Consider the following 22,143-nt stretch of genomic DNA (forward strand, 5'->3'; position numbering starts at 1 on the left):
CTTATCACACGTACCCAAACTCCGAAGAGTCATGTTGTATTCATGTACACACATGAAGAAAATGAAAAGCCACGTATTGTTTTGCTTTGCACTTGTTCCAGTGATGTCCCACCCTCAAACTTGGCGAGTTTCCCTAGGACCTCTCATAACAAATGCTCATAATGCTCGGTGCCACCAACTCACAATTTTATGCCACACACAAAACACAATCAAAATTTTCATCTTTCACAGCACATTGTCACAACTGTTAGGAAAGTGGAATGACATGACCACAGGCGTCACAGTTCTGACAGAATAGGGACCAAGGACTGGCTTTCTTACAAAATGTGTCTACTAGAACCACAGGACCAGAAAAAAAAACTGAAAATATTCCAGACATAAATGCATGACCGAGACCCCAAATTGTCATTTAGTATGCTTTTTATTATAGAATATAAAACTATCCCCCTCTACAGAATGTTAGGGTGACCCCCAAGACAGTCACAGCCTCTCCTGATTCAGTATCCTGCTATTGTCTGGTTGTACCAAAAAAAAAAAAAAAAAAAAAAAAAAAAAAAAAAAAAAAAAAAAGCAAAAACAGAAAGCAAAAACAAAAACCCACAGCAAATGATTTAATTTCTTTTTAAAAACCATTTCCAGATGTGATGGATGCTTAGTCAGACTTGGCTTTCTTTCTCTTCTTCAGAGGCTGGACTCTGGTTTTCCGTCTCTTCTTTTTCTGCAGGAAGATCTGTAGCTAGCTGATCAGCCACTTCAGCCTGTTTGCCCTTCGCTCCTCTCTTCCCTTTGATCCACACTTTTTTGTCTAATGCTCTATCCTTTTGGCCCATTTTGGCTTCCTGTCTACCTCGGCAGGGGTGGGCTTGACCAAGAGCCTCTGGGAGCAGCATTTGGGCTCCACCTTCACGCCATCAACATGAACCTTCCTCTTGGGCAACATGGCGGTGCCGGGTGGGTGCCGGATCTGTCACAGAGCTGCACTGCCCAGGCGCCACCACCACACAAACTCCATTAAACTTTTACACACTCCCTAGTCTTCAAGCCTTGGTCAGGGAAGTCAAGGGATATCCACTATTCTCCATTCCCTAAAACCCTTTGGGAAACTTAGGGCCCAGTCTTTATAGAAAGAAGGGAAAAATGGGAGAGAGATATAGGAAGGTACCCCTGCTCTGTGTATATCTGCCATGTTTTGAAGAGTCCTTTCTGGTAGGTTCAAGGTACATTCTCCAGTGCACAGAACCCTTCAGCTTCCTTGGCTTCCAGACCATCTTTCATACCTATAATCACCACCACTCTCTAATGGCAAGGTAGGACCCAGAAAGGCCAAGAGACTTTCCACAAGGCCCTTACAAGTCTATGACTGAGGAACCTTAAATGCAGCCCTCCTGGCGTCAGGACTGCTAAGGCACTAACTATACCTCTACTTACCCCAAACCCAGTAGACAGGTGAACCCCTCAGGTGCCATGGCAGAGACAACAGATGAGTCACTGCCTGTCCCTGAGCCTCTGTTTCCTCATGCACAAGGCGTACCATTGTAAGGACAAGGGCAGAGCATGCAGGTTGGTACTCTCATGTGGGTGGCTGGAGGCCCCCTACAGAGGCCTGCTGTTGGGAGCCATAGCATAGCACCTTAGGAAGGAGGAAGAGGAGGGTAGATAAAACCATGCTCACCACCCAGTCCGGTGGGTATAAACATTTGTCCCCAAGCCCTTCAATCACAACCCTGTACAGGGACTCAATCTGGCCTTCAAAGATCATCCACTGTCAGCCACTGTGAGCCAGGTGGGTAAGTCTACATTCACAGCTTTTTCTCCCTCTTCCCTCCCCTCCCCACAGGTCTCTGGAACTCTTGTTTTCCAGTAGCCACAACACCAAGCTTCTGTACGGAGATGCCCCCAAGTCCCCTCGTGCTAGCCGCAAGTTCTCTTCCCCACCACCCTTGGCTATCGGCACATCGTCCCCAAGCCGCCGTCGGAAGCTGTCTCTCAATATCCCCATCATCACAGGCGGCAAGGCACTGGAATTGGCTTCTCTCGGGTGCAGCTCCGATGGCTACACCAACATACACTCACCCATATCTCCTTTCGGCAAAACCACGCTGGACACCAGCAAGCTCTGTGTGACCAGCAGCTTGGCCAAGACTCCAGAGGAGATTGATACGACTACTCCAGAGAAGCCTGAGGAGCTATCAACCTTCAGGAAGCCGAGTAAGTTGGATGCATGAACAGAACCATCCTATTAAAGCACATCACTGTGAAGCTTGGCTGGGCTGGGCTTGTAAAGCCTCTGCTCTACAGGATATGGGCAGTACAGGCTGGTATCCACATGGAGGGGACAGGTTGCCAAGGTGAGGCCATGAGAAGCTCCCAAGATACCATCATACCTCAGATGAGTCTCAGCTGAAGTTCTCAGATTTGTGCCTTCCTTTACCCTGCCACAGTAGCATCCTGCATCCTTGTATTCAGACCATCACATTGGTCCTTCCTTGCCCTCAGGATTCACAGTCTAGCTTGGTGACCACTAAACAGTGGAGACCTAGTTCACGTCACATTTGAAAGGTGCTAGAAGAACACAGAGGATATGCTGGGGCCACCACTGAGAGCCAGAGAAGGCTTCCTAATGGATCCAATAATTTGATGCTCACCAATAGAAAGGGAGAGCATTCCAGATAAAAATAATGGAATGTAAAATAATGGTGAATAAGGAGGGCATTGAACGCTCTAGGAACAGCTCAGCACACCTGACACACCAAAGATGGTGGCAGTGGCCCAAGATCCTGTTAGAGCTGCCAGTGCCTTACTATCTACAGCCTCTCCTGACCATTCTAGAAGGATCCCATTGGGTTCTGTGTTATCTCAGAGCAGAAAATATGATGGGAATTACCAGCATAATCTTGCTGTGTTAGTAGTATGTGTGTGTATCTGTATTCGTGTGTGTGTTTGTCTTTGTGTGTGTGTTTGTGAGTGCATTTCCTTGTGTTTGTGGATGTCTATGTGTGTTTCTCTATGTGCCTATATGTCTGTGTATATATGTGTGTGTCTGATTGTGTCTGTATGTGTATATGTGTGTCTGTATGCACGTGTGTTTGTGGGTATCTATGTTTGTGTGTGTGTGTGTGTGTGTGTGTATACATGCTTGAGCTGATTACAAGTCCCAACCATTAAGAAGGAGGCACAGTAACTGGGAAGAGAAGCTACCAAGGCTCCATTACTTAGGACATTCCCATGGTACATGCAACAAACATGTGATGTGCATGGCTTGCACAGCCGAAAGTCGGTAGCTAAGGTAACCGCTTGCCAGAAAACCCAAATACCGTCTAGTATGTGTGGTGTGTAGAGAGGCAACAATGTGAGGCTCAAGATGTTGCCCAGCACAAAACCGCAGTGAGATCCCATTGTTACATTGTGGGATGTTGCCCTAGTCTGCCCTCAAAGCCACCTCGCACCAGAGTTCATGGTGAGTGCCCAGAGACCCTCAGTCTGTCTATGTGGTTCTGTGAGCTGGTTGAGTGGGTGTTTTTTAAAGAGACCTGTGGCTTCCAGTCTTATAAACTGAATGTAAATGGTTGTCACGGGAGGCACGAAATCACATCCAAGAACAACCCAGGGAACAAAATGCACTTGAGGTAAAAGGCTTCTGCCCCTCACTTTTGGAGCCTCCCTCACAGTTCCCCAAGGCACTGTTCACCACACATCATTCTCTTGATCCTGTTCTGACAGAATGTGTGTGTCCCTGTGTCTGTATGTATTTCTTGTGGTTTTTCTTTGTCCTTTATTTTTCTGACTGTTTTTTTCTATCCTGTTTTTTTGTTTGTTTATTTTTATTATTAGTAGACATCTGCTTGTTTTCTAATGAGAGCTAGTAAGAGGGGGGTGATTTGGTGGGCAAGGAGGTGAGGGAGGATGTAGGAGGAGTTGGTGCAAAACCATAATCAAATTTATCTTATGAAAAAAATCTATTTTCAATTAGAGAGAGAGACAGAGAGAGAGAGACAGAGACAGAGACAGAGAGAGACAGAGAGACAGACAGAGAGAAAGAGAGAGAGAGAGACAGAGACAGAGAGAGAGAGCTTGCTGAACACAAAACCCTATATTCAATCCCTAGTACCATATAAAATCGCATGCACTTGGAACATGCATGTAATCCCAGAATTTAGAGGGTAGGTGCAAGAGAATCAGCAGTTCTAGGTCATTCTTAGCTACATAGCACGTTCAAGGCTATCTAGCCTCGTCTGCATGAGAACCTGATTCAAAGCATGAAGGAAAGAAAGATATAGACAGAAGCTGTATTACAACCTGTCCCCTTCCTCTACCACAAGTGACTGAACCCGAGACCTTAAGCATGCTAGACTAGGCAAGTACGGTACCACTGGACTACATTTCCAGGCTCCACAGTCTGCATTCTAACAAGAACCTAGTTGTACCCATTGCATTTTTAGAAGTCCTGGTAAAGGAAAAACCATCTTGGAGGTCCACAGCATCTATAAGCGTGTGAAAGGTTCTGATAAAGCCTGTGGCAATTAAGCTGTTAAACAACCTTCATCCAGTGTACCAGGCCCTTATTACTTAGCCTGCTTTGCTTTAACGAATGGTAGGTGTGAGGCTTCCCATCAATGAAGAATTAAGAAGAGTGCGAATCTTTCTATTCCCCCAGGCTCTGACATCTTAAAAGAAGAATCTGATGTTGACCAGAGTGATGAAGACGACACAGAAGTATCACCGACTAAATCTCCACCAACACCGAAGTTCAGAAACCGAACCTCTACAGGTATGTTCCCCAGTGAGGAGCTGAAGGTGGTTGTTAGTGTTGCTGTTGTCTTATAAATCACCCCTAAGGCCAGTGACTATTCTATCCCCCAGGGATGTGAGGGACATTGGCTGGGTAGTCTCTGATCTTCAACTTGTGAAGTGACTCTAACTTCAGGCAGGACTGCATTGTCTAACTAGTGACGCAGGAGCTGGAACTCTCACATAGGAGAGAGCTCACATCAGAAATGTTCCTGAAATCTCATGGTTCAGGCTTTGTGGTGGGCGTTCTCATCTTTACGTGATCATGAAGAGAACCCGTGTCGGTCTCACCTTTAAATAAGGAAAGCAAGGCTGGAGAATGGCTCATTGGTACAGTGCTTTTCTGACAAACTTCAGCTCGTATCCCTACCATCACAGATGAGGGCCAAAACTCTAGAACATAGTGGTTCTGCCCACTCACATTTCAGACTCACAATCCTGCAGAATTCTTAAGCAGTCTGCCTAGTTTCTGATCCCCATAAACACTACTGTAGCCCCCAGGAGGGCTATGGGACATCCAAGGGTGGGAGAGGACTTGGGGACCCTCAGCTACCAGGACAATAGTATGCCTCCCAAAGAAGGAAAGTTGCCATTCATTTTCAAGTTCTTGCTCTATATTCATGGGGGAGCCCAAATCCCAGAATGCCCTGCTGCTGCACCTGGAAAGAAACCTAGTAAGGAGTGAAGCTTTAGAGAAAAGGTACCTGAGCACCCTGTCGCCCTTCTTGGCTTCTCAGACACAGCAGTAGGCCTCAGACAGCCCATTTTCAGGAATGAGTGTTGAGGCCCAGCTGTGAGGGATGCCTGTAATCCCAGCACCTGAGATACCTGAGAGCCCCCGGCAGGGGAATGAGGGTGCCAGGCCAGCCTGGGCTACAGAGAGAGTTCAAGACAGACTTGGCAGCTTACTAAGATCTGTCTTCAACAGACAGGGGTGGAGGGAGAGAGGGATGAGATACAGTCTCAGAGAGAGAGAGACAGAGAGACAGAGAGACAAAGAAGGATAAAGAGAGAGAAGGAGAGGAGACATTGCAGAGAAAAAAGGGAAAAGAAGGGGAAGGGAATGAAGGGGAGGGAAGGAAAGGAAAGGAAAAAGGAAAAAAATAGCTGAGTTTTTAAAGCAAGACCAGTTGGCCCTCATGCCTCAAGGAGTTCGACTTCACTGTGACAATATAGGCTTATATGTTGCCTCCCATACTCCTATAAAATGAAGCAAAGGCTTCTGGAGTTGGCCCTCATGCCTCAAGGAGTTCGACTTCACTGTGACAATATAGGCTTATATGTTGCCTCCCATACTCCTATAAAATGAAGCAAAGGCTTCTGGAGTTGGCCCTCATGCCTCAAGGAGTTCGACTTCACTGTGACAATATAGGCTTATATGTTGCCTCCCATACTCCTATAAAATGAAGCAAAGGCTTCTGGAGTTGGCCCTCATGCCTCAAGGAGTTCGACTTCACTGTGACAATATAGGCTTATATGTTGCCTCCCATACTCCTATAAAATGAAGCAAAGGCTTCTGGAGTTGGCCCTCATGCCTGTTGATCATCATTACCATCAGTAGATCTCTTTGTTCATAGAGCCTTTGTACTTCTTCTGTGGTCTCCTTTGTTATCCACCTTTGGATGTATCCTTACTGTCCAAAGGGTTCCTGAGACTCCAGAATTGAAGGAATGTACCCATGGTCACACAGCCAGTGAGAGGTGGGAAGAATTCCAACCCAAGTACAATGCCACCTCAATCCCACCATGCCCATAACCCTGTCTATATGAACTGTGAACGTCAGACTTTGAGTGGACTATGCATCGGTTCCTAGTACACTGGAAGAGCAACATAGCTCGTGATGCTTTTCTCAAGTTGGTCTAGGCCCAACAAGGGTGAACCTCAGTCTTCTAAGCAACAGATGACTAGATAAGCCTCTATGGCCTAGGACACACACACACACACACACACACACACACACACACACACACACACACACTGCCCCTTGAACCCCTTTCCCTCCGTGAGCTTTTGAGATTGGGCTGTCTTCCTGCTGCTTGAATGTCTGCCAGCCTAAAAGGACTTGGGAATGGCTGAGGGTCAGTTCTTCCCTTTCTGCAGAGTTCCCACTCTTTAACTACAACAACGGAGTCTTGATGACCACGTGCCGTGATCTGGTGGACAATAACCGCAGCGCTCTCTCAGCTGCCTCTGCCTTTGCCATAGCGACCGCAGGAGCCAATGAAGGCCCCACAAACAAGGAGATATATCGAAGGATGTCTTTGGCCAATACAGGTGTGTGGACATCTCTGTTTATAAGTACTCCCCTTCTCAGGGGTCACAGCCACAGGCATGGGACTTGTCCTTCCTCAGGTGTTAGATGTGCATTACAGTATACATGTACACTGTACACTGTGTATACTGGAGAGCTCCCTGCTCCGGCAAGCCATCTTCACTCACTGAACCTGAAGCCTTTGCTTTCTATTATTTACCCTGTTGAGGTTATGGGGGCTGAGATGGTGCCCTTTCTGAACCAGCTAGGCTCTGCACACCCAGACCTGCAGCCAGGGCAACTATGCGTTTAAGGTGCACCCTTCCCTTCCACTTCCCATCGTCAATGGAGTAAACTCTGAGCTATGTTGCTTGTCAACCCCTTAAAGGGCTTACACACACACACACACACACACACACACACACCTAGATTTACCCTCCCCTCCATCCACATTGAAATGCTGCTATGCACTCTTCCTGCAAACCCTACCAGCACTGCCTTGCTATTCTGGAGCCCCCTTCTCCCTACCAACTCCCCTTTGGTCCTTGACCAAATTCTACCCCTGACAAAGAACCAAGAGAGCCCTCAGCACCCTTCCTCCCATCCCTCACTTCCACAGCAACGGTTCCACTCCAAAGGCTAGAAGGGGGTTCCTGAGAGCTCTGTCCTTGGGTACCCTGTATAATCTTGTTGGGGGAAGCTTCCTGAACCTCCTAGATGGAGCAGGTGTGGCAGAGGTTTGGAGCTGAGGAACTTTACCGTGAGGCTTCAAGGTCTCTCATTTGGGTTTGAATACTGTTGTTAAGTGTTTCCCTCCAAGACCCTCAGATGAATCAGTCGGAAAAGTAAGCTCAACTTCCTGTCTTTTTTTTTCTCTCTCTCTCTCTCTACCATCGGCACTGTCAGGGTTTTCCTCTGACCAGAGAAATATCGACAAGGAGTTTGTGATCCGCAGAGCTGCCACCAATCGTGTGCTGAACGTGCTCCGCCACTGGGTCACCAAGCACTCTCAGGTGGGTGGGACTCAGCTCCAGGAGCAACTGCCTCCCAGTGGCAGTAAGTGATGGAGAAAAGTGGGTGAACAGGAGAAAAAGAACCCCATGTTCCCAGGAGGGCCTGCTCAAGTTCTCCAGGGAAAAACAGGCAGTCGTGAAGACACAGGGCCTATTGGGCCACTTGTCTCCAGCTAGAGTACAGATTGGGCTTGGGCCCCCTTGACTTAGGCTTGACTTAGGAGGACAACAACTGAGAGACAATTTTGGTCTTGTCCCAGTACCCTGTGCCTAGAATATTTGAAGCCCCACTTGTGGCCTTCTAGAAAATAGTGATAAAATTAAAAAAAGAAAAAGAAGAGCAGCCGCCATGGGCAGAAATAGAAACTCTGTTCTGTAGAGAAGTTTGTAACTGCAGCCAGAGAGTTTCATGCCCATTTTTCCACAGGACTTTGAAACCGACGATATGCTCAAATACAAAGTGATCTGCTTCCTAGAGGAGGTCATGCATGACCCAGACCTTCTTACACAGGAGCGAAAGGCAGCAGCCAACATCATCAGGTAAGAGGGTCTGGGACAGGGCCCTGCCTTCGACCCCCATAGTCTGCCTGGGCAGGAGCTGTATCAGGGTAGATATAAGCTCCCAGAAATCTAGGAGCCATGCACTGGACTCTATAGCCAAGCTTGGAGTGGGTGCTGTACGGACTTCCTGCTCTCTCTTCTCACCCCTCACCAGACTTGGATGTAGCTAGGGAACATAGCTCAGTTGGTATAATTCTTGCTCTGCCACCACATAAACTGAGTATGGTGGTGCATGTCTGTGATCCCATCTCTTGAGTTGTAATCCCAGCACTTGGGAGGCAGAATAATGAGAAGTTCAGAATCATCCTTGGCTCTATAGCAACCCCTCCTGGACCACATGAGACCTTGTTGGAACTGGGTGTGGGGATTGTACCATGTCTCCAAGTATGTCCATGGCTGCTAACACCTGTCCAGAGTATATTATCTAATGTGATAGGTACTACCTACACACAACTGTTTAAATCCCAGTGCACTAAAATTGAATACAATAAAATTGTATTTCTCAGTTCCCAGAGCTTCAATTGGCAAGAAGCCCCTATCTTATCATGGGCCATCTCTTCTCCTCATTACAGAGATTCTATTGGACAGTGTTTATAGGCATTCAAAGAATGTCCATTGGTTTAAACTCTGTTAAGCTGTTTGTGCCTCAAACCCATGTTGTACCTGATTCCTAGTCTGCCTCTTCTAGCAGAGGTCAGGGCTGACATCATCCCATAGCTGAGCTACCTCAGCCAATGTGACTCACTATTGACCGGAGTAAGGCCTTTAGCCAAACCTCACTTTCTCCTCTGTATAATGGGTGAACAATGCTGGCTTCAAGGGTGTAGTAAGGCTCAAGTAAGATGGTGCACACAGCTTCCGCAGGTTCTCAGAAGGTAAATGGTGTAGGTGTATCAGCACTCTACATCCTGTTCTCATTCTCTCCCCTCAGGCTGGCTTCTTCTCCTTACCGCCAGCCAGCCACCTCTATACGCCAGTCATTGCATCTGCCCCTGACTCCCTTCCAAATCCAGCTTAGGCACTTCTGCAATCCAAGTCCCCAGCCCCTTTTCTATCCCTGCACAGGCTTTACCACTCCTCCATATTCACAGTCCTAAGATATAATTGACCCTTCCTCGTCTATGGTTCCCTCCTCCTCCTCCCCCCACCCCGCCCCCGTGTAGAAAGAGAAAGAGAAAAAGGAGGAAAGACAGAGAGACACATACAGAAACTGGAAATGGCATGACCACAGACATGCACACGAGAAGATCCAGGTTCTTGTCTCCCTCCAAGTTCTCCTGGGAACTCAGAGAACTGTGTCCAGTGGGACTTCTTTGCTGCAGGCCCTCAAGAAAGCCAGTTCTCACAGTATCTATTTCTTTGGATGCTATTGGTCTCCAGGGTGGATCTCCAGAGTTCCACTCCCTTCAGGCAATCCCTAAAGACCTCCCCCTGCTTCTCCATGCACACACAGACCTGGCCATTGGCCTGTCACCAAGAGCCTATCGCTCTGTCCACCCCAGTCTTCTCATATCATGCCCATGTGTCTTATCACAGCAAGTGAAGATTTTGGTTGACTTGGGATGGAGAGGTCTAACCTCACTTTCCACTAGTGCTCAGGACTCACTGTAGTTTGGCCACATCCTCCCTCACTTCTAACAACACAGTCCTCCCTTGGGCTCTTGGGACTCCCTTCTATTGTGTCACCTTATCTCTGATCAAGCCAGGCCTGAGGGGTATCCCATGGAGAAATAGCTCCTGTCCACTCTGACCCTTCAAGTCTGACACTACTTCACTATGTGTATCCCATCATTCCATGTGCACATGGAAGTGCCTTCCATAGGCCAAGCCTGACCTCAGAGTTCCCTGCCTATGACTCTCTTGGTCCTGGCACATACATACACAACAGCAATTAGAAAGCTCAGAGGCTAAGGGAGGGCCTTTTTCCCAGATCAGGAATAAGTCAGTAAGCCAGAGAAAGACAGGGGGAGCAGAGAGAGAAAGTGCTTCTGGGTAAAGGCAATAAGCAAGGATTACGAGGTAGAAGACAGGCCAGGTAAGGAAGATCTACCACAAAGGTATACCGGTATTCATGTGATCTTTCTCTCTCTAGGACTCTGACTCTTGAAGACCCACCTGACAACCACAGCATGCTGGAAGAGCTCATAATGATGGTAAGCAGGATGGCCACATCACTTGATCACCAAGGCAACATCCTCCTCATCCTCATCACTTCATGACCCCCTGACCTAGCACAATCATCACTTGCATTCATTTCCAGTGGCTTTGTGACTAAGTAGCACAAACTAGGGAAGGTATTCCTTCTCCCTGTCAGGGGTCTGAAGCAAAGATGCATGCAGACCTATACTCTCCCAGGTGCTCTTACAGGAGGACTTTTGCTTGTCTCTGCCAGCTGCTGATAACCCTATGTATCCTCAGCTCCTGACTGAATCAATACAGTTCATGTCTCCATGGTCCTTTGTAGCCATTCCCAATCAAATATTCAAATAGATCCTGGCAGTGGTGGCACATTCCTCACTACCCGCCCCAGTGTTCTGGGTTCCTGAATTAAAGACATACACACAGCCTTTATATTTTCATATGCCTTAAACAGCTCAATGACTGGGCTACTTCCTAACTTCCACATGGCTAATCCACCTCCCTCCAAAATTCTCAAGGCATTACTTACTAAAATCTATATTCCATCTTTAGTGTACTAAACCTAGTCTGGCAGCCCTCTCAGGACTGCTCTCTGGTGGCTCCTACAAGGTCGCTATGCTCTCTGTCCTGCACCTTCTCATGTGTAGCATCTCCCCCCTCCTCCACCTTTTCCTAGCATGGTGGATCTCCTTCTCCTGTCCCCCTTCCTCTCCTTCCCTGGCCTGGGAATCCTACAAGTTCTGCCTCTGTCTGCTCTGCCCAGACATTGGCTGCCGGCAACTTTTTGTTACTGATCAAAACCAACTGGGAGCAGGGTTCCTCAGTGTCCTACATGAAGATGTGCAGGTTCTTGTGCAATTTTAGGGATCCAAATTATCATAATACAAGCCGCATTAGACCAAACCCACTACAGTCTTTGTCTTAGGGTTTCTATTACTGTGATGAAACACAGTGACCAAAAAGGAAGTTGGGGAGAAAAGGGTTTTATTTGGCTTACACTTTCGTATTGCTGTTCATTATCAAAAAGAGTCAGGACAGGAACTTTGAGGCAGGATCCTTGAGGCAGAAGCTGGTGTAGGAACCATGGAGACATGCTGCTTACTGGCTTGCTTCCCCTGACTTGCTCAGCCTGCTTTCTTACAGAAACTAGCACCACCCACCGTGAGCTGGTCCCTCCCTCCACTGATCACTAATTGAGACAGCTAGATCTTATGAAGACATTTTCTCAGCTGAGGCTCCTTCCTCTCTGATGACTCTAACTTAACTAATATGAAGCTGACTCACAAAACCACCCAGAACAGGCCTGGAGCAATTTCCTCTTGTGTCCTTTTGTTGTCTTCCTTCTATGTATGTGTCTGTCCACTGTGTTCATATTTCTCATCTTACAAGGACATCAGAAATGTTGTCCTACCCTGACAGCCTCATTGTAAATTCATTACATTGGCATAGGTTCTAGACAAGCACCAGAGCCTAGGAAAGTGCTCCTTTTTGAGGAGCAAAATCTAAATAGTAACACTGCCACTTTTCTTCATCCACCATGCTTCCTCATCTCCCTTACCCCTCCCTTCTCTCTTTCATTCTTCTTAAGGAGGGTCCTCTGATGGATGCCTGAGTGCTAGAGAACATTAGATTCTGAAAGACTTGTCAGTGATGTTGCAAGTTTTGCATCATTACTCTTTTCACGAATGAGGCAACTGAGACACAGAGACCTAAATCATCCACTCCAAGGTGTGAGTGGGAAGTGGTGGGCAGGCGAGCTGTTCACACTCAGCTGCAGCTGACCCCAGAGAAAAACTCAACCCCTAGACCACAGCACCTCATCCTGAGGAGTCACTGTGGGCTCACTGAACCCCTGAAATGACAGGACCTCAGGAGAGCATGAGCTATGGATGACTTTGCACATGCCATAAGGGAACGATGGTCTCAAATACTTCTAGCACTTGGGCAAGAACACTCAGAATGTCTTGTGAACCAGTCCAAAGTTCCTGGGTACTGACTTATGATGGTTGGAGATTCTGAAGACACTCACTCTAACCTCCCCAGAGAGTTGGACTCTGTGATTCCAGCTCAGCTCCAGGCTGGCCAGTGACCAGTGGAATGATTTAGCACTCTGGGCCCTAGCTCCCCTCACCTCTCATCCACCATCCATGAAAGCACAGTACCCTACCCCCATTCTGGCCCAGGAATAAGCCCTGGAGCCCACACAGCTTCCCCGCCCGTCTGCCCATCCCTACTAAGGCAGGAAAGGTGGTGGTTGCAGACTGGTCCTCTGGGCTCAAGAGACTGAGATAGCCTTCTTCACCACTCGACCAGAGTGCTCTGTGCTGCTGTTTGCCAACAGGGGCCTGGCTGGAATGTTCACACTTCCTGAGCACAAGGGTCCTTTCCTTTGTAAGTGTTCTGGGGCTCTTCTAGGACAAAAGGTCATTGAGCCCTATCTCTGCCCACCCCAGTCCTTGACAGATCCCCAAAGCCTGTGAGTGAGCTTAATGGAGGCCAGCAGCCTCGGTGGGCAGGAGAAAATTGGCTTGCCACATTATTTCTCACAAGCCTTCTGGAAGGTGACAGAAGCTGTCACTCTAACTCTACTTCCAAAGCCACTCAGTCACTTGGCAATATCAAAAGTGAGGAGAAGGCTACCTGCTCCTATGCAGCACCTAGAGCCACTGGGTCGCTGGGACACACCCCGAGATGACTTCCCGGATTCCTCTGTGAGCCTCACAGCCCCACTATCCTGGACCCAGTCCTGAGACAACTGCAAAGAGCCCTCAGGAGTGACTGTAGCTAAGCTGCCCACCCTTCAGAGAGTCCATCCCCGAGGCTACGCTCCCACCTTTGGAGGGTCCATCCCAAGTGACACACAGGAGAAATGCCACCACTAAGGTCTCGCCTTACAACCCAGTCACTCAAAGCCTTTCTCCCGTCATGCCCACATCTCCTTTGCCTGCCTGAGAATCCATCCCCTCCTTCGAAGGCATTGTGCTCCCTACACCCACACCTCTGCACCTGGGCTTCTGTCTTCTGCCCCCGAGAAACACCCATGGCTGCTCTGCTATCATAGAGAATCTGTTACCCCACCAGGTCCCCGCTCTGTGAAGCCCCCTGAGTTAGGGCTGTGCTTGCAGGTCTGCCTGTCCCCAATGTCTGCGGCCTAGCCGTACAGACCTCAGTGACTGCAGAAAAAGTGGGGGGTAGGGGAACTGTAGAGCGAGCACTCAGCCCCGAGGAATGGCATGTTCTCTGGGTGTGGCTGGAACCCACTTCCCTTTTGATCTGTGCAGACGGGCCACTTGGGCAGTCGGCCAGCTGCTGGAACTTTTGGATGAGGTGGGGTGAAGTGTAAGGAAGCACAAATCTGGAGTGGCTGGCAGGCCATCTCTAAGCCTACTCTGCCTGACAGCCCTCCCCTCTATTCTTGTGTGACCCAGCTGGCCCCAAGGCACGGAAACCTTAATTTGACTCAGCCCTCAGTGAGCACAGGCTTCTCCAACAGCAGCGTAGATTCCTCCCCTCCCCACTCCCAAATCCAGCAGATCTAAAAGTCTTCCTGCATTCCTGAACACATCAGGCTCTCTGTGTCTATCTTCACCTAACTCCTGCCATGGGCGCCCTGTCCCCGACTAATGTTCCTCTAAGGGTGTTCCCAGGCCAAGGAGGCCCAGGTGACAGATAATCTTAAAGGTATATCCATGAGTGAACCTCATAAGTCAGGGACACAGTAGCTGACGACTGGACCAGAGAGCTGTCTTCTGCTCACAAGACAGGAATAGTGTCTCTAGGACAACTCTTACTCAGAAACCCACAGCTGCAAATGAGCTTCAAAGAAAAAAATGTGTTGAACCTGCCTAGGACCCGGCAGAGCCCAGAGGAAGTGGTCCATCACAGCTGGGATCAGATACCCAAGCTTGCATCCCAGCCAGTCTCTTCATCTGACAGCTTAGGCAGCCTTTGGCCTGCTTCCTACATGTGTAATGATGGTTCTCTACAGGGTAGGTGACCACCTCCTCCTCCTCCAGGGAAAGTCCTCTGGGAGTACAGGTCACACACAAACACACTGGGTATGACAAGCAATGGGGCCCAGCGTCCTCAGATAGCCCAGAACCCAGAGGAGATTTCTCTTAGAAAAGTACCCAAAGCCCATAGGCATCACCTCTTGGGCCTGACTCTGACCTTGCTCCCTCAGACGGAGGGTCTGAAGACTGAGCCCTTCGAAAACCACTCAGCCCTGGAGATAGCAGAGCAGCTGACCCTGCTGGATCACCTTGTCTTCAGAAGTATTCCTTATGAGTAAGTGGGCATGGCTGCCGCCTCCTCTCCCTCCCCCTCCCTCCTCAGCACATCTCTGACTAGTTGTGTGAACTCTCCAAAGCTTGGAAAGAACCCTCCTCTCCTGTTCCTTTGCCTATTCACATGTAAGCACACTCCCCTCTTTCCGTGCACACACTTTTCTGGAAGTATCTCTAATTCAGAATCCTCTTTCTGGGGATGCAGAAAGAATTCGTGTTTATTGGCACACAGGTTTAAGTGTGCATGTATATGTGTGTATGTGTGTTTCTGTGTGTGTGTGTGTGTGTGTGTGTGTGTGTGTGTGTGTGTGTATACAAGCCCTAGGAACAAATTTGGGGAGTGGCCTTGGACTCTGATGAGGCCTCAGGCTGCTGTCTGCCCTGTCTTTAGTCACCCTGATTTTCCCTGTAATTAGACAAGTTTAAGTCTCTCTCTTCATCTAAAAACCGGCATGCATTTGTGAACACTGTCCATGTCCTTAGCAGTGAATTCTACATTAAGATGGCTTTCTGTTTCGTTTTTATTTTTAAATCTAAACTAAACTTCCTCCGAAACAAGGCATTTCTCTGAATTTCCAATAATTATTATGTAACAATTTTCCGACATTGGTACCACCGTGTCTGAGGAGACAGATCATCTGGGCCTTCAGTGCATTTAGTTTGCCTTCCAGATGCTTGTTCACAGTCTCACAGACGTGAGTACAGTCTAACCTGGTGACAGGTTTGGCCTGGAGACCTACAACCCTGCAGGATGGGGGAGCAATATTACTCCTGCCTCCCTCTGGAAGCAAGACCGAGATGTATGTGCACAGATGTTACCTCCCCAAAGCTTCACCAGTCTGTGGGACTTCCCTGAAGCACCTCCACTGGTCACTTAGCAACGTGGGCAGTCTGTGACTTTCCCATTAGGTTCCCTGTGCTTGGAACTGGTTTGCAGTTACCTTATCCACTTATCTTCTTATGTCCCACCTTTACATATACATTGGGAAATGAACCCAGAGCCTTGAACATGCCCTACCACCAAGCCCCCTTTGTGGCTGTTCTGGCCCTCACCCTCAGCTGTGTAGTCAAAGCCAACTTGCTTCACTACTAAAATGTAGAAACAAGAGCCATAGGAAAATCTGCTGTGCCCACCCACTTTCACAGCAGTGCTCGGCCGCCTCTTACCCCCAACTCCTTCCAGTCTCGTGATGGCCTCCCCTTTCACAAATGAGGGAAGGACCTAAGATGCAAAGCACTTGTCTGAAAGCACCCCCACTGAAACAGGGCTTCACAGAGCTGGGCTTGAGTTCAAGGTTCCTTCCTCTCTAGACCTCTGCAGGGGGCTGCTCCCCTTGATGTGATCACCTGAGACAGCAACACTGAATGAGCCCTGTGAGCTCATTTCATCTGCTCTGGGTTCCCCCTTTCCTCCCTGCAGGGAATTCTTCGGCCAGGGCTGGATGAAGACGGAGAAGAACGAACGGACACCTTACATTATGAAAACCACCAGACACTTCAACCATGTGAGTACGCATGCGCGGTCGCAGCGCCTTTCTGTCAGGTTTTTTTTTTTTTTATTGGTAAGGCCACCAGGGGGGCAAGTGGAAGGCAGGCTCGCTTTCAGCTGTGTAGCCAGGACGAAACTCACTTCGGTCTCAGTTTCTTCACCTGTTAAATAGATGAACGTGAAAGGGCCACGTGAAGATCAGCTGAGATACTTATCCCGAGCCATCCACCTGCAATGGCTCCTGAGGAGCCGCTTCAGGCCTGTAGTTACCACAACAACCTCCTTCTTAGAGTGGGGTCACAGCAGAAAGGATGGAAAGGAGAAAGGGTTGGGCAGAAAAAAAACCCAGAGCATTCTTGCTGTGTTTCTTGTTTTGTTAGCTCATCTCAACCTTAGAAATAAGCAAAATAAGTCTGAAAATGGCCGACAACTCCTTGATAGGAGCGCTACACAAAAACCCTCCTGACTTTCCAAAATGTCATCTGGGAGTTTCCTCCACCCTAGACATGATGGTGTGATGTGCTGGTCACCACATTTCCTTGTGTGCTATGTGAGATGGCTCCAAGAGTTAGCCCTGAAGAGACTAGAGGCCCCAGAGACTCTGAGAACAAGGCTGGGTTTGAGCCAAGGGCTTAAGACTGCCGCTGGACAGAACTGGGACAGCCTGCAAATGGCTCCTCAGGCCCACCTCCCAGTCCTTCTTCCACCACTGGCTTTCCTGGAGGAGAGCAGTTAAGAGGGGACAAAACACAGGAGCAGAAGTGGCCCGGTGTGAGTGATTAAAAGGCCTTGAGCTGACTGGTGCAACACACATACACACACACACACACACACACACACACACAAGCACACAATGTTCTCAGGATCTCTTCCCAGAGAACAGGCTTTAGTCTTCTGGGAAGGCTTGTGGTTACAAGGGACACTTGCAAAGTTCTTTAATAAAAGTAGCCTCTAAGAATTCACATAACTGCCTAGCACCATGCTCTGTAACTATATAGAAATCTCATGTAAAGTTTACATCACCCCTAGAAGATGGCGGCTCCTCTCACACTCAAGATCCTGAGACGCAGAGGTCTGAAAGGGTCTGCTGATTGGCATGTGTGTTCCATTGCTGCATGACGAAAGTGACTACGTGAGAGGGAAAAACACTCCTGTGCAGATACCTATAATTCCAACATTTGGGAGCCTGAGGCAGGAAGGTAACAAGTTCAAGGCCAGCCAAGGCTAGGTAACAATATCTTATCTCAGAAAAACGAAGGAGTGGTGAAGTAGCTCAGTGCCGGGAGTGTTTAAATAGTACATACCAGGCCTTGAGCTGGGTCTCCAGAACTGGAAAAAAAAATTTCTCCCAGCAATTTTCCAACGTGGTGCTCTAATCTCTGCACCCATCGGACTCCTCTTCTAGCCTTGGACCAGCCCTGAGAACATTTGCACACAACATCTTCATTCTCTGGTTTAATCAACACAAGTAAAGAGCCTACTTTGGTCAGAGGTAGGAGCACATGATGTCACTTGTCCTGGCCACAGACACAACATCGTATATCAACCCCAGCGAAAATGGGCCCCTGACAAACATCATCCAGGTGTGCCCTTGTGAGCCAGGAAGAAATGAGAAAGGCGCAGCGTTGCAGGGCTGGGGAGAAAGGTGAAGTCTGGCCCTGGAACTCTGTGCACCCAGGATAGAGTAAGTACAGACCAGGAACAGGATGGGTATTCATTGAGACTGTGGAGTAGGCACTGTGGGAAAGACTTCCCACCTCTTTAAACCCATGATGCCGAGTCTATAGAGGAAGAAACTGAAGCTGAAAGAGATTAAATGGCACTGCCCATGTGACATAGAAAAGCCCCCCTTTGAACTCACACAGCCCTCTGGAAGCTACCCTTGTGGCTGTTTGGCACTTGACATCTCTGTTCACACCCATCACACTGCTCTGAGATAGAATGTGTGTCTCTGTGGCAGGGGGTATCTTAATCTCTGATGTAGTTCAATCGTTTATTATCCCTTTGCCTCTAACGGCTTTGTCCTATTTATTGGCACTTGCTTGGATCTGCAGCTCTAGGACCAGACTTGGGTGAAACAGGCATGCAAAACAGAAGGAGTCACTCACCCTCCTTATTTACACCCTGGTCCCTCAGTTACCCCAGATCTCTCCAGGACAATATGGAATGCAGATAGAGACTGTGGGCCCTGTTCTTTTATAGGAAAAGCTTTTACCTTCCCCTAAGTAAGAGGAGACAAAATTGGAAAAGTGCCTTTCCATTATTCCTTAAATGCTAATAATTTTTACAATGAATCTTGACTTTTTTTCTTATTTATTTTTTAATATGTATGTGTGTATGCCTGAGTATATTTATATATGCCTCATTCATAATGAAGGTGCCAGCAGAGGCCAGAGAAGGCATCAGAGTCTCTAGGACTGTCGTTATAGGTTGTGAGCAGTGAAACCTGAGCATTACCTGGGTACTGGGAACAAACCTAGGTCCCCTGCAAGAGCAGCAAGTGCTTTTAACCACTGACTCATCTCACCAACTCATAAATTAAGTTTTATTCCAAGTTTGCTCTACAGCTGCTGTGATGGCCATGCAATTCCTCCTCCCTATAATCCATTAATATGGTAAATGAGAATTACATAGGTTTTTCTAATCTTCAAAGATCCTGTGCCTCAGGCACAAACCTCACACAGCCATAGCGTATAAATGATACCTGATCTTTTTTTCCTGCCTTGCCTGTCTCTGGTGCTAGAATAAACACAGTGCTGGCTTTGTAGAATAAATTCACAAGCGTTCTTTTTGTTTCTCTCCCCTGCGGAGGATCTCACTGACTTGTTCTTTTATTTTAAAAAAGGTTCTTTTTTTTTTTAAAGTTTTGTTTAAAAGGTTTTTATTCCAGTGTTTCCTATGTGGGAAGATATTTTAATTACTTTGACAAGATGTATCAGTGAGAAAACCTTCTGCCAAGGCTGATAACCCGAGTCCCATACTGGAGCCCACATGGTAGAAGGAGAACCAACTACCTGAAGTTGTTCTCACATGCACTGTGGACTATGCCAACCCACCTTCCTGCATGTACACCTGCACACATGCACACATGCACACATGTTCACATGTTCACATGCGCACAGGCACACATGCACACAGGCACACAGGCACACATGCACACATGAGCACATGCACACATGTTCACATGAACACATGCACACATGCACACAGGCACACATGCACACATGAGCACATGTGCACATGCACACATGTTCACATGAACACATGCACACATGAACACATGCACACATGCTCACATGAACACATGCACACATAAACACATGCACACATGCACACATGAACACATGCACACAGGCACACAGGCACACATGCACACATGAGCACATGTGCACATGCACACATGTTCACACAAACACATGCACACATGAACACATGCACACATGCACACATGCTCACATGAACACATGCACACATGTTCACATGAACACATGCACACATGAACACATGCACACATGCACACATGAACACATGCACACAGGCACACAGGCACACATGCACACATGAGCACATGTGCACATGCACACATGTTCACATGAACACATGCACACATGCACACATGAACACATGCACACATGCACACATGAACACATGCACACATGCTCACATGAACACATGCACACATGCTCACATGAACACATGCACACATGCACACATGCACACATGAACACATGCACACATGAACACATGCACACAGGCACACATGCACACATGAGCACATGTGCACATGCACACATGTTCACATGAACACATGCACACATGCACACATGCTCACATGAACACATGCACACATGCACACATGTTCACATGAACACATGCACACATGCTCACATGAACACATGCACACATGAACACATGCACACATGCGCACAGAAATAAAGAAACAAATGAAACAATTAAAGTGCAGCATCCCTTCTCGACATCTGTGTCATAGCAACTGCTTTAGAGAAGGTTTCTTGGTAGTATGGCTCTACTTGTTTGTGTGCGATTGTCTCTTAACACCTTTTTATTTTCAATAACAAGTCCTTTTTTTACCTTTAAAAGATTTTAAATTTTCACTAGCATACAAAGAAATGCATTTATTTTACCACAATGCTTCCAGGTAGTAGTAGTAGTTAGTAGTAGTAGTAGTAGTAGTATACTTCATTTACTTTCTGTTTTAAGATAAAATAAACACAAGGCCACATGCAGGGAAGCAGATTCCCCGGCTCCTTGCGGTTCTAGGTCCCTGATGTTGGGCCCAAGCTCCCACCCCCTGAACCACTCACTCCACCTGTAACTCACACAGGATTTGTTAGTATGAATGTGATGGTTGGCAGGGTGCAGGGTTTGAGGGAAGTCTAGTCTATTGCATATTCCAGAAGGGAACATGGGGAGAAGTTCCCTCAGAACCTGGCTTGTCATAAGTGTTTGTTCTTACACATGAACTTTATAGTCACGCTATCAAGTTCCGAAGCAATTTCCACTGGATGTTTAATTGTTTTACATTGAACTCATAGGTTAGTTATGAAGGAATGGTACTTGTGCAAGCATTTGACATCCTCCGAGAACCTTTTTCTCCCAGGTAACATCCACATGGTTCTCACTAACTTGAATTCCAAGGACATATTGATAGATCTCTTGCTATTCTGGTGGCAAAAATCTTTGTCATTATAGTTTTGCTCATTTGTTTTTATTTTGTTTTATTGAGGTAAGGTCTTACTATGTAGCTCAGGCTGGCCTCAAACTTGGAATCCCCCTGCCTATACCTCTTAAGTACTGGGATTACAGGTGCATGCTACCATCCTTAACTTCATTGAGTTTATTAATTGAGTATCACTAATTTATAGGGCAATGTCTCCTTTTTATACTAAGCATTTGTTCTGATAGTTTTCCAGTTCATTGTGTGGGGGATTTTTTTTAACAAGAAATTGTATCTATAAATAATGATTTATTATCTTTACAATATTTATTCCTCATATACTTTTTTTCCCTATCTTATTGCATTGGCTTAAAGATCAGCAACTTGATTGCTTCCGAAATTATCCGCAACGAGGACGTCAACGCAAGGGCAAGCATCATCGAGAAGTGGATTGCTGTGGCCGACATATGCCGCTGCCTCCACAACTACAATGCTGTGCTGGAGATCACTTCCTCCATCAACCGCAGCGCAATCTTCCGACTCAAGAAGACATGGCTCAAAGTCTCTAAGCAGGTGCGGACAGAAAGCTGGTGCTGCTGCCAGATGGACCTGGGCTGGTGGCGGGGAGGGGGAGAGATGGTTGTGGGGGGGGGGGAGCAGGGAAACTAAAAGCATCAGGTGTAAACAAAGAACTGAGCTGAGGGTTCAGATTTCCAGAAAAACGGTGTCAGTTAAGACCAGATATCTGGCCCACAGATGTGGCAGTGGGCCTGTGAAACGTTAGTTCCTACTTGGGCAGTTAAGATCCCACAGTGGGAGCCACAAGGCAGAAATTATCAGAGCCAACACTCTTCATCTTGGTTTGGGACAAGAGCAGTTACTTCATAAGGCTCCCAGCCAAGATTTGAAGAATAGCTGAGATATTCCCTTCTAAGACT

General features: G+C 47.5%; 1 protein-coding gene and 1 pseudogene across 2 annotated transcripts in view; one reads left to right on the forward strand and one right to left on the reverse strand.

Annotated features, from left to right (window-relative positions):
• The window catches only part of RASGRF1 (Ras protein specific guanine nucleotide releasing factor 1), a gene marked incomplete at both ends in the record, with an annotated part of 101,129 nt that overhangs the window by 68,222 nt on the left and 10,764 nt on the right, over window positions 1-22,143 (forward strand). Inside the window, 9 exons of the mRNA XM_080934255.1 lie at window positions 1,838-2,208; window positions 4,655-4,768; window positions 6,889-7,062; window positions 7,946-8,052; window positions 8,480-8,592; window positions 10,706-10,766; window positions 14,936-15,039; window positions 16,459-16,543; window positions 21,581-21,778. Coding sequence (XP_080790381.1) covers window positions 1,838-2,208; window positions 4,655-4,768; window positions 6,889-7,062; window positions 7,946-8,052; window positions 8,480-8,592; window positions 10,706-10,766; window positions 14,936-15,039; window positions 16,459-16,543; window positions 21,581-21,778 — 1,327 coding nt within the window. The remainder of the gene's footprint in view (window positions 1-1,837; window positions 2,209-4,654; window positions 4,769-6,888; window positions 7,063-7,945; window positions 8,053-8,479; window positions 8,593-10,705; window positions 10,767-14,935; window positions 15,040-16,458; window positions 16,544-21,580; window positions 21,779-22,143) is intronic.
• Window positions 657-940, reverse strand: LOC308434147 (non-histone chromosomal protein HMG-14-like; annotated as a pseudogene). Its single transcript has one exon. The product of its transcript is annotated as a non-histone chromosomal protein HMG-14-like (transcript).

Source organism: Micromys minutus (genome assembly GCF_963924665.1).
Source record: "Micromys minutus genome assembly, chromosome: 21".
NCBI classification, from domain to species: Eukaryota; Metazoa; Chordata; class Mammalia; order Rodentia; family Muridae; genus Micromys; species Micromys minutus.